This window comes from Pseudorca crassidens, chromosome 1 (assembly GCF_039906515.1).
Source record: "Pseudorca crassidens isolate mPseCra1 chromosome 1, mPseCra1.hap1, whole genome shotgun sequence".
Taxonomy (NCBI): Eukaryota; Metazoa; Chordata; class Mammalia; order Artiodactyla; family Delphinidae; genus Pseudorca; species Pseudorca crassidens.
In genome coordinates this window covers 112,454,831-112,472,039 of record NC_090296.1, presented here as the reverse complement: position 1 = coordinate 112,472,039, position 17,209 = coordinate 112,454,831, and the positions used below count along the sequence as shown (strand labels likewise).

General features: G+C 38.9%; 1 protein-coding gene across 12 annotated transcripts in view; it reads left to right on the top strand.

Annotated features, from left to right (window-relative positions):
* The window catches only part of CSNK1G1 (casein kinase 1 gamma 1), a 146,305-nt gene that overhangs the window by 115,859 nt on the left and 13,237 nt on the right, over positions 1–17,209 (top strand). For 9 of the 12 annotated variants that reach the window (XM_067750046.1, XM_067749950.1, XM_067749969.1 and 6 more), the window contains 4 exons: positions 1,284–1,368; positions 1,638–1,786; positions 2,432–2,536; positions 12,700–12,810. In XM_067750046.1, the coding sequence (XP_067606147.1) occupies positions 1,284–1,368; positions 1,638–1,786; positions 2,432–2,536; positions 12,700–12,810 (450 nt within the window). The other 3 variants (XM_067749991.1, XM_067749980.1, XM_067750001.1) reach the window with 2 other exon arrangements.

Sequence of the window (17,209 nt, the reverse complement as noted above, 5' to 3'; positions counted from 1 at the left end):
TATTAATTATAGTTACAACCATTGTAATGATTACTCTGTGCCTCTGGCGGTTAGACTAGGAAATGGTGAGCTTCTAACCCATTCTCCGTCCCATTAGATAGTTAAATGCAAGACATTTTTGAGTTGTGATTTATTTCAACATGTTAGTATGGAAGGAAACTTAATTGGTAGCTTTGGGTACTACTATACCCCTTCCCTCCCGAAGGGCAGAATGATTCGTTTTGCTGTGCTTTCTTGGACATTGTCCTGAAAAGTGAGGCTTTTATCCCTTCCCTTTGGGAAGATTTTATTTCTTTCCCGTTAAATTCCTCTCCTAACATCTCCTCCATGGTCTTCTCCTAGTCACATATACCTTCTCATTGACATTGACAGCTGTCAAATAGAGTTTCACATCCTGTTTGCTCATTATACAGCCAAATAATGCATTTGTATATTATTAATTGCTTGAAACTTTCTCATGATCCATGAATCATTTTAGTGGTAGTTGTAGATTTAAAACTCCTCCAGTATACTTCAAAACATAATTGCTTAAAGCCTGGTGCAGCAGGCTAGGCAGAGCCTCATGAGAATCCTTGAGACCACATTATTGGTCCATGCTCCAGGAGCCCTCTGTCTACAGTCTTGAGCAAACCAGACTTGGCTACTTTGAGCCACTGACATATAGCAAACCTGTCTGTTAGCCATGCCTGTATCATAGTTAACATTTTTCCCTCTAGAAGCACATTGTGGAAAGGCAGTTGTTTTTTGCTTTTGTTTTTGTTTTAATTTAATTTAATTTATTTATTTTTTATACAGCAGGTTCTTAGAAAGGCAGTTTTCTTACATCTTGTTCTTTTTCTATTCAACTTCACAATAAATATGTTGTGGAGCCATCTGTCTGTTTGCCCCCATTTGGATTAGCAGTGTTTTTAATCTTATCTAGAGCTGATCTAAGGATGAGAAGGTTGAATAACTTTTGAACCCTAGTGGCCATGGGTCATTACTAAGCGGTTATAATTTTGAGTTTATTTTCTTATCTTAGCCTCTCATCTCATTACATTTGGTGGTGTTTATCTGAGACCACTAAATGTATTTGCAAGTAAAACTTTCCAGAACAGATGTTTTGTACATATCTAAATATATCATCTCTACTACATTTCTTGTTTGTTAGTATTAGAAAAAAATTGAGACTATCTAACAAATCCTGCCAGTTTGAGTGAAACAGTCATTATGTCCCGAAACATATTGGACCTCCCATACTTAACACCTCTTTCCAACTAACTTTCTCTCTTTCTTCTCTACAGGCTGATACATTAAAAGAAAGATATCAAAAGATTGGTGACACCAAAAGGAATACTCCCATTGAAGCTCTCTGTGAAAACTTTCCAGGTAGGATGCTGAAAGGACACTCCAGCCAGTGTGACTGAAGCTTTGAAGGAGGTGGAGACCATATCTTAGTATTTCTAGATACTCTCCAGAAAATTTATGTTTCCTTTTATTGTTATTTAAATCAAGATAGGTTTTATCACTTTGATTTGGTCCATAAAGAAAACATCAGTGTCGAATAGTCTGTACAGATATTCCTTGCCTGGCCCAAAGCTTCTCCCCATGAGAAGCATTCAGCTAATGAGCGTGGCCTTTAACCTCTTTCCTAACAGAGGAGATGGCAACCTACCTGCGATATGTCAGGCGATTAGACTTCTTTGAAAAACCTGACTATGAGTATTTACGGACGCTCTTCACAGACCTCTTTGAAAGGAAAGGCTACACCTTTGACTACGCCTATGATTGGGTCGGGAGGCCTATTGTAAGTATCTTCTTTTTAACGTTCTCACCTCAGACCAGCACTGTCTCACTACCCTTGCCAGACTTTCTGCTTAAATCTATGGGGGAAAAAAAAACAACATTCCTTTGACTGTAGACGTTCCATTTGCCAGTCTTTTCAGGGTGATGCCAGGGGTCACTCTCACTAGAGTAATAAAGGAGTTACTAACTGTGTTTTTAAGATTATGACCACTGTGTCCTAAGATATCAGAATTTAAGTCAGTTTTTAAGAAGTTTTCTTTGAATGATCCAGGAGCTGGTGCTACATAAGCTATTAAGGTACTTGATTTCCGTCGGGTGGAGCCCAGCACCAGAGGAAACTTCTGAATTTTTTCTTCTGGCCTTGGGTTCACAGGGCCTTAGAGCATACTAACAGTCATCACTGTAGGATGTTATTTTTCTTTTCGAAGGCAAGCTACTCTCCAATGAACTATTGAGGACCAAACTATCTCCCTTTTGCAGATAAGCAAACTGAAAAGGCAAGAAGACTTGAAACTGGCCTTGGTGTAATAATAACAGTAATAATAATTACTACTGTTCTGTTAGAATTAGAATGATGCTGTCCTTTGCGGAGGCATTAAGTTGGACCTGTTTTCCCCATTTGACTTTTTGTTATGTATTTTTTCAGCCTACTCCAGTAGGGTCAGTTCATGTAGATTCTGGTGCATCTGCAATAACTCGAGAAAGCCACACACACAGGGATCGGCCATCACAACAGCCTCTACGAAATCAGGTATGTGTTGGACCTTCATTGTTTCAGAAATCCCCCTTCTTCGTGGCTAATATTAAAATCCAAATTCTTCAGCTTCTCCACTTAAGCGTATAGACTGAAATTAAAGACAAAGGGCTTAGCGTTACTCACTGTTGTGGTGTGGCATTCCAGCATCCCTCAGGGTTGTGTAATAGCACTGAGATGTGGCCAGGTGTCTTACATGAAGCATCTACTCTAGAGAAGCTGGGCCTGTCAAAATCTGTTGGCTGAAAGGGACAGTCTGCCACAGGCCCAAAAACACACTGGATGGACAGGGTAGCCCACTTTGGGTCTCATCTGCAGTCCAGAGTAGAGCTCTCACCCATGCCGGTTTTCCCTTGCTGATTAAGAAAGGTGGGTAATTTGGACTTCCAGCTGACATAGGCATGGACTGGCATCTCCACCCCACCTCTGTCCCTATATCCAGGTTAACTTTATAGCTGGCCAGGATCTGGACCTGTAGTGAAGATTCAGCTTTGCTTTAGGCCATTCCAGAGAAGGCCGTGTCATCCATCCTTCAGTGATCATGGTTTGGGAAGCTAGTGGTTTGGATGAGAGGCTTCTCTCTGCCTAAAGACAGAGGAGGCAAACACCACCCCCTCCCCTGCCAAAAAAAAAAAATCAACAAATTTGACAACGTTTAAAGAAAGGGGTAACTGATTGGGAAGTAAATATGACAGTTTTAATCCTCATTACCCTATATATTGCTAAGAGGAAAATGAGTACCTCAATAGATAAAGAAGCAAAGAATAATAAACAGATAACACACACACACATAATCATATCAAATTAGCTTGTTCCCCGCTCATCCCTGACCTCACAGACATTTTTACAATAAAATGCAAAAAACACTTATCTCACAGATGTACATGTGAAAGTACATAGGTTAAAAATAGAATATAGAATCCAGTTGCCCCCTCTAAAACAAAAACAAACAAAAAAGTAGTATATTTAGGTATACACACACACACATACATACAGTAAAGTATGTACACAAATATAGATAGACTCACCAGTGAGTACATACTTTTGGCATGTATGTGTGGCATGTTGGGGAAGAAAAAAATATGTGAAGGAAGGAAATCTATATATTAGAGAGTAGATAAAAGAGAGAGTAGGTAGGCAAAAAGATGGGGTTTAGCAAACTATGACCCCTAATTGGGTCCAGAGTTACATACTTTAATCAGAGTACTTGGCTAATGATTCTATTTTGACTGACTTGTGATTTGACAGCAGAGTACTGTTGACTTCTGCAGTCGTTCTCCCCTACCCCCCTTTTAAAAAGTGTAGAGTGCACAGTTCAAATGACATTCTCATGCATTGCTCTTGTCTTTGCAAATTGTTACAAATTCTCTAGAAAGTAATTTGATAAAGTTACAATCCTCTCTGATAGAATAATTTTACTTCTTGGAATCATAATAAAACAATCACAATAAAACAATCCAAGATACAGATTTACTTATGTGCATTAAACTGTCACGGTGCTATTTCTAGCAAAGTTTTAGAAATGATCCACCTATCCAATTATAAGGGAATGGTTATGGATCCGCTCAAATTTTTTATCAAACTGGGTTATAATAAAATGAATTGTAATGCATTTATTCAGTGGAATATTATCTAGCCACTTAAAATAATATTTAGGAAAACTTGTAGCAACCTGAAAATGTTTATGGTTGTCTAGTAAAGAAATCACAATACAAAATTAGAAACACCTCATAATTTTTCTGAAGGGGAAGGGAAAATGAGAAAGTCAATGGGAGGAGATAATGCCAAAATATTAACAGAAGTAGTGTTGGAAGTTGTAGTATTGTGGGTAATATTTTTCCAAACTATTCTTTTTTTTTTTTTTTTTTCCCCGCGGTACGCAGGCCTCTCACTGTTGTGGCCTCTCCCGTTGCAGAGCACAGGCTCAGGACGCGCAGGCTCAGCGGCCATGGCTCACGGGCCCAGCCGCACCGCGGCATGTGGGATCTTCCCAGCCCGGGGCACGAACCCGTGTCCCCTGCATCGGCAGGCGGACTGTCAACCACTGCACCACCAGGGGAGCCCCTACAAACTATTCTATAATGGAGTTATGTTACCTTATAATGAAATATACATTTAAATAGTAAAGGTATGAAAGAAATAAAAAAATAAGTAGTCAGTGAAATCATAACATACCTGCCCATCATAAATATTGAATACTTATTCAAATAATTCAATATTTATTTGAATAAATATTCAAATAGTTTTAGAATATTTGAAAACTAAAATATGTGTTTCCTTTAGTTTCCCTTGTCTTTTCTGCTTCAGTGAATTCATAATCAATGTTGCTGTTTTGAGTGAATTTTAAAGGTATGGGGAAAAGAGATGGTTGAAAACCTAGATTTCCAGGGTGGAAAATGAGGTCATACCTAGTATCTGAGTAAAAGTACAGTGAATTTCAGTGTACTTTCAAGTGAAAAGTCATTAAACCCGGGTATGTAATTAGGAAATCTCATCTACAAGGCAGTAAGCTTCTTTGTGAAGACTTGAGTCTTGAAAGCGTGTTTGATTTTTTTTTTTTCTTTTAGGGTTTTTAGTATCCCATGGCTGCTAAGGGATTGAAATTCCCCACATCAGTGCAAATTTTATACCTCCTTTCCAGCAGGATTCTGAATTCTAACTGGGTAGAATTCTTTCTGTACTGTGCACTGTGGGTAAATGGATTTCTAGTGTCTTTTCAGCCTTTACACTGTGTCTTAGTCTGTGGTCTCATTGCTTTGGTTCCACCTTCAGGGTTTTTTCCTTATGCTTTTTTTTTTTTTTTAAGATTAATTCTTTGCAAGTTTTGAAATCAGCCAAAGAAGACACTAAAATCTCTCCTTGAGAGAGATTGAAAGGTATTAACTTTAGGGACAGCTAACCTTTCTTCAGCAATTTTGACTCGGTAAATCTAGCTAAGGACTTGCTATGTGAAAGTATGTCCTGGAGATACCAAGATAAGTAGGGAGTCCTTGTCCTCAAAGAACTGACAAGCAGATAAGCCAGGTGGCCAGATAACTTATAACACAAGGCAGAACAGATAAGCATCCCAAACCACAATCTTTAGGGACTGGAAGGAGACTTTTCATCTAATCTGAGCATGACAAAGAATTTCATGAAAGAAGCTGCATTTGAAATGCTCTTGGAAGAATTGGGTGGAAATGAAAGAGGCATTCCAAGCAAAAAGGAAATATGAGCAACAGCAAGTTATCTAGTTGCATTTTGCTAAAATATATTCTGTGAATAAAGGAGACAAGGCTAGGAAAATAGGTTGGAGCCATTCGATAAAGCTCCTGAAATGCTGGGCTACTGGAGAGTTAGTGCTTAATTTCAGTAGGGAATAGGTACTAAAGGTATTTGAACAGAGGGGTGATAAGATCAAAACTTTGCTTTAGAAATCTTTCAGCATAGAAGGTGGTAGTAACCTGGCAGCCATGGACTGTAGTGGTGAGAATGAAATAAAATTGAAAAATGAAACAGGGATATAATCTATCAGAATTGGGAGCTCACATGTATGGCAGGGTTGAGGGAGAAGGATGGGTCAAAGCTGTTGCTGTGCGCTTCAGCTGAAGATGGCTGGCAGGCAGAGGACGACTCTCAAAACCTGAGAGCTCTTTGGAGATGACATTGATGATAATGCTTGAAGAGCCTACTTATTCTGAATAAATCTGCCCATCAATTGTGTGATAGAGGAGAAGGATGAGGAGCTCAGAACTTGGTTTTAGCTTATCCCAAGCCTTAGGCTGCAGGACACTTAAGCTTTTGGGGGCCTCAGCTTCCACAAATGTAAGCCTTGTAAGGGCAGAGATTTTTGTTGTTTTGTTCACTGCTGTATCCCTAACCCCTGAAAGAATGTCTGGAATAGTAGGCACTCAGTAAATAATTGTTTGAATGATGAATGAATGAATCTGTCAAATGAGGAGTTTAGATGAAATCAGATATTTGTTTAAAATATAGATTTTTGGGCTTCCCTGGTGGTGCAATGGTTGAGAGTCTGCCTGCCAATGCAGGGGACACAGGTTTGAGCCCTGGTCTGGGACGATCCCACATGCCGCAGAGCAACTAGGCCCGTGAGCCACAACTACTGAGCCTGCACGTCTGGAGCCTGTGCTAGTGAGAGGCCCATGCACCGCGATGAAGACTGGCCCCCGCTTGCCACAACTAGAGAAAGCCCTCGCACAGAAACGAAGACCCAACACAGCCAAAAAAATTAATTAATTAATTAATAAGGAATAAACTAATACTGTAATTTCAAGATGTTTCCCTCTATCCACCTCCCCTTTAAAAAATTTAGATAGATTTTTATTTAACCTTCCAAGAAAAGTAAATTTTAAACTTTTCTTCCTACTTGTTTTTTCCATTTCCACAAAGAGCCATCCTGCCTTGTTTGGCAGCCAGAGTAGGGCTGGATTGTCTGCTCAAAGGGAAGGGTTTGAAAAAACACAGCAGGATCTTGCTGCAAAGCAAGTTCAGGAGATTGTATTAGTTCTCCTCCATCATGATGGGATTTTTCAGGGAAAGTTTGCTTTGCTGGTCGACTGACCAGCATACTGAATTGAATTGAGTATCATTTGGTTCCTAGATACAGTACTAGAGCCCAAACATGGTGGCCAGAGAACTGCATTTAAACTCACCTATATTGAATCTGTCTGGTATTTTAATACCAGGTGCTTAAGATCAATTTCTTTGAACATTAATTTACCCAGCTAGAGAACTGTAATTCAGTCATGAGTTTGGGTAGAATAAATGTTCCTAAAAGCTAGATCCACTCAAAAGGATCCCAACGGGTTAGTCTTTTCTGTCATTTTACCCTTGGTATTTGTCCTTTCCCAGTTCCAAAGATGGTCAATCTTGCCATGACTCAGGTTCCTCTTAAAGAATTCTGCATTACCATTCATCAGGAAGACGATGAAAACTCTACTAGTTCTTCCTATTTCTACCCGGCAAAGCTTCCCTTGCATTCGCTGATCAAATTCAATCAGGAAGTAAGTCCTGCCACTATCCAGATAGCTCATATTAAAGTGCAGTACTGTCGAAGGTCTTATGCAGTGTGTTTGTTCGACACACAACAAAATATATATAAATTTATATATATATATATATATATAGCATATTGCATTGATTAGCACGTGCATGCAGCAATACACTTCCTTTCAGAACCTCTAGCTTGTGACAATCCTTACTCAGGTAGATGCTACACAAATATATACTACTGTGGTTCAGCAGTTTTGATAGTTTCTCTTTTCTCCCATAGACCCCTTTTATTTGGTAGATTTTCTGTGGGCATTTGAAGAAGGGGTACTTGACCTAAAAGGTTAGGGAGAACAGATCTGTTTTGAGGTTGGAAAGAGTCATATTGGCCATCGAGAATTATTAAATTCTACCAGACATGGTATCCTACCCCTGATAATATTGAATCCTCAAATATTACTTATTCATTTTTATAGGACCAGCATATGTTTAAGGGAAAGAATGTCATATTGAGTTCTGAAGAAGATATGTCCCAATAAAAGAGTAGTTCAGATTTATTCTGTTTGTGTCTAGGCTCCAAGGGATTAGATTTAAGTCCAGTAGCCTTAAAAAAAAAAAAAAAAAAAAAGCTGATGAATTTTCCATTCCCTTCCTTTTACAGAGTACTTCTTTGTTTTCAGCGAGGTTCAGAGTTTGCTAGTTTAAGGAGCAGATGAGTTTGCTCAGCGATCACTTGCCTACTTCTGACCCGCGTGTGATTTCCTGACTTGCTGCCTGCTGTCTAGCAGGAGCTCAGGTGTGGAGATTGCACACTCACCCTGCCCCGCTCCAGCACAGAGCTCAGTGCAGAATGAGCTGTCCCTCCTCATTTCTGGGACCTTAATTCCAAGGGGATATTGCAACAAGCAAGTGCAAAACGGAAGTGCAGTCCTTTTCTTAGCTTCTCCCACTCTGTGACCTAGTCTTTGCTGCTCACCTCTGCTCCTAATTCTCTATTCCATATTAAAAGTTTTCTTCCTCTGTCTGTATGCATTGTTCAGTATTTTGTATATCAGCATATACCCTGTATTCTGAGGCACCTCCTTGTAGGAGGTGATTCCAAAGTAGTCTTACCTAGATAAATCATCATTCCATAGGGGAGGTGTCTTATGCCATTTTGAGTAAGAATAGGGCAAGATTTGAGGAGAGAATTTCAAACCTCTAGGATGGTTCCTGCGATTTTTTTTTCAGAGCTTCGCAGAATTGATGCTGCTGTCTCTGTGGGCCTATATAGTATTGGGCTTGGAAATAATCCTTCCAGGTTCTTATCAGTGATTTTCAAATATCGCTGATATTTGATCAAGTTTGTAGAAAACAGGAACTCACTATTGGTACACCTGACAGATTGCACGTAACAGTCCCTGTCTGGCAGAGGAAAATTGGTTCTATTTCATGAGCTTAATGGAGGAGTTTTTGATTTTGTTAAAGTATACACTTTAATAACTTTACCAACTTTTTTTCATTTCATACCTGAGGTCTAACACATAATATAGTGTACTTAATATACTATATTAAAATTTTGTTTAATCTTGGAAGTGTGGTAAGACAGAATGTAGTCAAGTGTATTTATTACTAACCTTTTGGTACTATTCAGTCTCTATTCTTGTTAATTACAGTTGAAGACTGTAATTATATAAGGAGGCCTAGAAGACTGACATGAGAGGCCAAAATGTTCTGTATAGATGGCAACTTTTAAAATATTTTAAGAGCCATGAAGTAAAATGGATAAAATCCATTTTATAGATGCAATCAACATTAATTTTTCAAAATAACTTTACATAAAGAGTAGGATTTGGTGATCTGTTTGTTACAACAGGAGGAAGATATTTGCCTGCCTTCTGCTTCAGGAAAGTAGCTTTATCTCCAATAAAAATTTGAGAGAATTTTCAAGCCATAGATGGAACTGGTTATCTGAGGTGTTTTCAGACTGTATTTTCTTGCCCTCCTGTTAGTGTCGTTCTCTGTCTGACTGTGAATCGCTGCCAAATGATTGCTGGGAGAGACTTGCTTCCTCTGCCCTAGGCACATGTGGTGGTTTTGACTTTTTACACTAGGCTTCTATGTTTTCCCTTAACTATTTTTTGTAGCTTTGCCTTTGATTTATGTTCTGCTAGGTTGCTGCTTTTTTGATTTCCACATTCACCTACTAGATAGTAAACTAAGCATTTCCACGCAGGTGATGCAATCACAGCTGAAGATTTTAAAGCATTATCCCAAGGAATTCCCACTACTTGAGATTCCTGCTCCTGCCTTTGGGGATTTACACACTCCATTTGGACCTTTGCCTTTCAAGTAATGCAGAGAGATTGGTTTTGTTGAATGACTCTTCTACCCATGGACGCTCCTGATTGCTTTTTAGATAGACATGTTGCATGAATGATTTTTAAGAATGAAGGGTTTACATGCCGATCTCCTCTGCTGGTTTGCTTGGTATAACTGGCTCCTGTGCTGATTATGCCTAATCATAACCTCTGTGTATACAGCATTGCCTAGAGTACCTTTCAGGAACAGGTAGACTAGCAGAATTCTGTAGTTGTGAACATTCCTTGCTTTCATTTAGTTTCTAGGCACTCAGTTGCTTTCTAAAACTGGCAGATGAACACTTCTGCTACATCAACCTCTAGATACCAGTCCAGGCCCTTAAATTCCAGAAAAGAATAGCCATAGAGTTTAGTATTATGGTGAAAGTAGTTCCCAAAGTAATAAACCAACAACCCCAGGTTCAAGTCTGTCCCTTGGTTTTGTTGCTTTCAGTGGATACAGAAGGCGTTGGAGAGCAGTAGAATGGTGCCATGTGTTCTTCACTTGTCACAGTGCAAGCATTTATGAAGCAATCTGGAATGCTAGCATTGTTTTTCTTTCCTCAAAAGATAAATAGAACATTGCATTGAGGATGGAGATGGAGTGTAACTTCTGGGCCTTTGAAAAAATGTCTTGCTATTTTCATTTAGACAAAAATGTTAATTATTCCAACAAATTACCTATTTAGCTAGAATTAATATAAACAAATACACAGCCCAGGGAATCAGACAGTAGCATCAAATCAGACTTCTGACATGTATTTCAGTAAAAATAGAAATAATAGCTGATCCAGCTGTCCAGGGTTTTGTTAAGCTTAAAAGCATATGAGTGTTTTACATACGTTTCATCTGCCCTAAAAACAAATGCAAAACAGAGAGCGTTCATGAGAGAAGTAATTGCACTGAACATGTATCATGGAACTCAAAACGGCAGCAAATGACTTATAAATGTCTGGATATTTTTTAAGCATTTAAATTTTTTGAGAACAGACAATTCTATGTAGTAGTTTAGGAGCTTAAACAGTCTACTTAAATATTACAAAAAACTCCTAAAGTCCTAGAGAGAACTGAAGAGGCTATCACTAATAGATATTAGTTATAGATATTACTCATAATATTAGAAGAACAGATATATTCTCAAATCTCCAGTAGTGAGAATAAATGAGATTAAGTGCTCTGAGATATGGATGTTGGTTTATAAAATAGTTATGATTATGTTATAAACCACAGTCTTATTTTGGAAAAATGAAATTTTTTGAACTTCTAAACTGAACTTCTTGGCAGAATTAATTGGGGTGGGGAGATATTTTGAGTAGCTTTGAATCTCTCAAATGTGACAGTATAAAACTAAACTCCTCTTTTGTAAGAGTATATAGCAAGCAAGTTAATACAGTTGCCTTCTTACAGAATATGCTCATTCCCTGAGGAATATCAGAAAACATGGCCAGGATCTTTTATAGTGCTGTTACCCATGTCACCTCATATTCCATTACTTAAAGAAGATGAGTAAGTTGTAGCTGGTGTACGATGCTTTTTTTGAATGGGAAAAGCCTTTCTGATGATTTATAGATGAGCTTTAAACAACTCTTGTCAATGAGTTACAGAAGGGGGTGAGTGAAATGGAGCCTCAAATTACTACTACTTCGGTCTTCCTTTTCTTTTTTATAGAATACAACATTTATAGCTGTGAACATTTCTAATATTTATAGCATCCTTACTGGTTTTCATGCAAAGCAGCAATATCACGTCCCAACCCCTGCTGCTGTTTATATCAGCAGCAGTTAAAATTTGACTTACTAATCCCTCATTGCTGCCTCTCCAACACCTCATTTTTCATTTTTGTAGAGCCTTAGGACTGTTACAGCTGAGCATCATGATGTTAACACCTCCTCAGCCATCTGGCACAGGGGAAGAGGCACCTAAACAGATTCTTCAGAACAAATATCACATAGGAGCAAGATCAGAATAGTGTGAGATCTAAAAAACAGGTAAAGAAGGAATGAAGAGAGCCTGAATGACAGCAAAGGTGAAAGCAGAACCCAACGAGGTTTTGAATTGCAAGCCCTCCTTTTGCTGGGAAAAGATCTGCCTTTTGCTTTATAGAAGAAAATAGTTCATAGTAGTCTTATCTAAACTTTTTCTAATTCCAGACTAGAGGCTGTTAGCCAGAGGAATCTGAAAAACATTGTAGCCTTATTTCCCCCCATCTTTTCATATTCTTGACCTGTGAACCTGCTTTTGAAGAGATACTTTGTTCATCCTTTTAGATAAGAAAGCATATTCCAGCTACTGCTCATTTTATCGTAGTTGAAAGTCTTCTGGAAGTTTATGTTGAGGGTAGTGGGCTCCCTATTCAAGGAAAAGGCATATTACCTTGATTCCTAATGCTGGGAATTTTCTATATTGACTACTGTCTATTTAGATAGATAGTTAATTAGTGAAATGACTTGTAAGTATGATTATTCCTTTGTCCAACAATCCTAACTTTCTGAATTGGGTCTGCTTAGTGGCTACTGAAATTTTACTAATATGGAAGCTGAAAGGTGATTCCAGCTTTTGATAGTTTTTATTTTTTTTAACCTCCTCTTTTGGTGATCATTGTTTTTCTGTGTCTAGGCAAGGATGGTATGCTAGAGACAATTACGTGTTGGCTCATTAGGCTGAATGAATGTAGCCAAGCTATCTTTTTCTCAGTGCTTTGCAGCAGTTGTTCAAAATCCAAAACAAACACAAAACCCTTAGGGACACTAATGTACTTGATTTTGATATTGCTCGCTGTTGCTTCACCTTTCCTTCCGTATCTTGCTCTCATGCTTCCTAATGCCTGAGCAGACTGCATCGTCAGAGCGCCGAGGAGAGTGGGAAATCCAGCCCAGCCGGCAGACCAATACCTCGTACCTGACGTCTCACTTGGCTGCAGACCGCCATGGGGGATCAGTGCAGGTACTTACGGCCTTTATTGCCTTTTCATGGCCCTCCCAGCTTAGCTGGTAGAATGTTGGCTTGCTTCTGAAACCCAAGTTCCTTTAGAATGGAAACTTACAGCGAGGTTGAGCTGCTTTTATAGTGAACTGAATATCTCTGTGCTGATTTTCTACCTAGGTGGACTTGTAAGACTCACTTGTTGAGATGATTCTGGGTAGTTGTCATTGACTAAGAAATATCTATATGACTTCTGATACTGATTCCTGGTTAAACTAATCCTACAACCTTGATCCACTCATGATAGACCATAAAATAACGTCAAGGTAGAAGTCTGTTAGTGTCAAGTCTGGGAACTGCAAAGAAATATTTAAAATAAGTATTTTGGCGATAGAGGACTGCATATGTAGCTCATTCCATGATGATATATGCCCTGGTACGTAAGGTGAGATTGTTCATTGGTCCAACTCAACCGTTTATGAGTGGGAACCCAAGAAGTTGGGCTATTTCTTTTTTTCTCCCTAGAATAAGTGTGGTCTTAGAGAATTATTTCTGATTTCATTTGGACTGTTTTGAATCTCTATTCTCTCTTGTACTTAAGAACACCTTGCATCTCTTAATTTTTCATATATGTCACTATTTTAATAATCTTTACCTGAATATTTTTCTCATAGTGGTAAGTGACACCACCAGTTGGGGCACACAGGTGAACCCAGAGCTACCAAATGTAAATTCTTATAAAGGGATACGCAAGCCTTTTTCACATAGAAACACATCTTGATAGGCTGATTGTTTCGGATATGCCTTTACATGGAGTGACTCACTGAAGATTGTGTTATTCACAGGAAGTTAGGAGACAGTTTTGTCCTCTAAACCAAAAATGATCTCATAGGAACATCTCACAGGTAAAAATGATGGATTGAACACACCCACTTCTGAAACAGCACTAAAAAAATAAGGAGATTTTTTTTTTTTAAGGTATAAATCCATATAAGAATGGAGAAAACAGGCTTCCCTGGTGGCGCAGTGGTTGAGAGTCCGCCTGCCGATGCAGGGGACACGGGTTCGTGCCCGGTCCGGGAAGATCCCACATGCTGCGGAGCGGCTGGGCCCGTGAGCCATGGCCGCTGCGCCTGCGCGTCCGGAGCCTGTGCTCCGCAACAGGAGAGGCCGCAACAGTGAGAGGCCCGCGTACCGCAAAAAAAGAAAAAAAGAAATTAATAGTGATTGCAGCAAAATAAATTGTCAGTATTCCAGATATACAAATAACGCTTACTTTTTAATTAAGTTATTCTAAAATAATAAATGGAAAAGTATAAAAATGATAGTTTCAAATACTAATAATTTGTTACATTCGTTAGGTTCTTTACAGTTTTTCAAATTGCTTTTTTTCCTAAACATCATTCTATTTAACTACCATAGTAATTACAAGGTAAATAGGACGAAGGTGGTTATCGGCCTAATCTTACGGAATTAAAAACCAGGGCTCAAAGAGAATGTTGATGGTAGAGCTAGGCCTGGAATCCAGCTCTTGGGTCACCTACGTTAGGTTTTTGTTCCACTGTTCATCTAGGCAACTGTTCAGTGGTTTGACGAACTGTACCTTCAACCTGAAATAATTAAGTGGATGCTCTAGAGACCCAGATTAGTTGCCATTGATTCCCAAGTATATTCTAGGTTAGACAGCTGGTGGTAAGGTTACCATTTGTGCCTGATTTGTTTGAGACCAGATACTCATGGATACAGACAAGATGTCTAGTCTGTAAAATGGGGATAACCTCTTCTTCCTTAGATTGCTCAAGGACATGGCTTGTGGGTCAAGCAGCAACATAGTAAGGAGAAATTAGAGAGTATGAGACATGCAAAACACTATAAGCAAGTGCCGTGACCCAAAGTCACCAAGTAATTCACAGTGGTGATGCTTACTATTGCTTTGTTCACATCAGTAGAGGCCAAGACATTTTATTTAACATCTTGTCTAGTGTCTGAATTGTCTACTAAAAAACTTACTGTGATTTCTCCTTTAGCCCTTGTGCTCACAGAATGAATTTACCAGCATTATCACTGGTGTGCAGCCAGAATGTGCCCACAAGAAGCATATATAGGCTGAGGAAATTAACAGGACAACATTAGCATGACAGGCTGTGGTTTCTCCAGTCTGTAAACATTCTCTCCTCAATTTTTCATTTTGAAATTTTTAAATCTACAGCAAAGGGCTGGGGCGGTGGGGGGTGTGTGCAGTGAGCCTGTGTGTATCCTTAACCTAGATTAACAAATGATTGATTTTTGCCATATTTGCCTTAACTCGGGAGGGGTATGTTTTCTAAACTATTTGTAAGTACATTTTATCCCAAAATACTTCAGCCTGCATCTCCTAAGAATGAAGCCATTCTCTCATGTAACCAACAACACCATTGTCATATCTAAGAACATTAATAATTCCATAATAGCTAATGGGCAGTCATATCACATTTCCCCCAGTTGTCTCCAAAATTAATTTTATAGTGTTCAGGATCTAATCAGGGTTCTTGCATTGTATTCGGTTGTTAGGCCTGTTGTCTTCTTCAATCTCTTAGTCTCTTAATCTTTTAAAATCTGTAACAGCCACCTCTGTGTTTAAAAAAAAAAAAAAGATTTTTGAGGCATGTCTTTTTTGAAGAATCCAGGCTTGCTGTCATATAGAATGTCCTGCATTTTGGATTTGTCTGTTTTTTTTCCATCATACTTAGATTCAGATAAAACTTTTTTTTTTTTGGCAAGAATACTATATAGATAATGTTATGTAGTATTCATCATATCATGTCAGGAGACAAATAAAGTTAGGTTGTTCCATTGATCAGAGATGCTAAATTTGATCACTAGCAGAAACTTGGGTCTCCCATGGGTTAAGTCCAAGTTTAATATTGTATGTTTCCTTGACTAACTGTACAGCATTGTTTTAATTTTTTTAAAGCTTGTATAATTAATAAGAGTAATAAATAGTTCTGGTTTAGAAATAATGGTGGGTATAGACTTCTGGTAAGTAGTATTCACCTTGTCTACCCTTTCCTCAAAGACTCCTTATACTAAACATTTCCTTCCACCTTCCTCTTTGTAAGTGTGCAGGAAATTTTTGCAAATTAACTGCTAATGAGGACCCCAGATCTAGAGGGAGATTAGAGTAAACATTTATGGAGGGAGAATAACAGTACTATGAACGTTTATTGAGCCATTACCTTGGACCATGGCACTGGGCTAAGCACTTTCTGTGGATGGTCTGCACAGTAACCCAGTTAGGTAAGCAGCATTGTTTGCCTGTTTTACAGATTAGGAAGCTCAGGCACAGAAAGAGTGAGATCTTGCCCAAGGACCCACAGCAAGTAAGTGGTGGAGCTAGGGCTCAGAGCCAGGGCTGAGTAAATCCAGAGCCCATTTCTCATCTGCTGCACTGTGCTGCCTCCATTACTGTGTACCAGCTGTTGTACCACACACTGTCTCATGCATTTTCTTGTATAATTCTCACATCAGTCTGTAAGCAGCAGTCTCATATAGATGAAAAGTTACTTACCCGAGGGCGTATGGTATCTGAACCATTTATCCTATTTTGTTGTTCTCTCCCATGTTTCAGCCTTTTAACAGCAGAGTAGTTTGTCCAGCGAGGTCCCTTTTCCCACTTCCCAGCACCCACATAAACAGGAATCATGTGCTGGAAATGAAAGCAGGTGACAGAAGCAGCTGCACAAGCAGGAGAAGCCTGATCGGTTCCACCTAACCAGATGACAGGAGTGAGAGCCTTCAGTTACAATTCGGGGACCGTCAGTGAGAAATGGGATGACAGTGAACCTGAAATAAAGGTTGTTGAAATAAGACTGGTCTTCCAAGGGAAAGTGTTTCCTTACTGTCTGCCGTCTCACCAGAGAGGATATGGCAGTCTTAATTGAGTAACTTCAAACCGATGGTCCAAAGCCATGAAGAAATTTCTGAAGGAAAGTGTGATTGCTTATAGTTCTTGATGCTCACTATTGATTTCCTTTTTAGAATTTTTTTTAACATCATCACTGAGTCTGTATATAATTATAGCATAATAAAATGAGAGGAATAGAATTAAAGACAGTAATATGACCAAAATTTTTTTATGATTTTTGTGAGGATTAAATTGATATACACACACACACAACACAATGTAGCAGAGTTCCTAACACAGAGTAGGCATTCAGTATGAAAGTTATCATCATTATATAATTAAATCATTGAGTTTTGTGTTCTCACATGATACGGGTCTGGGAACATTCCCTAAGTTAGGACATTTAGCCCCCCAACCCAGGAAAACAAACATACCAAACACTGCCTGGCTGTCACCTAAGCTAGAGACCAGATCTCCCTTAGTGACCCTCTGTGGCACTGGCAGGAGGCTCCGATTACCGCGGTGTCAGTCACACTC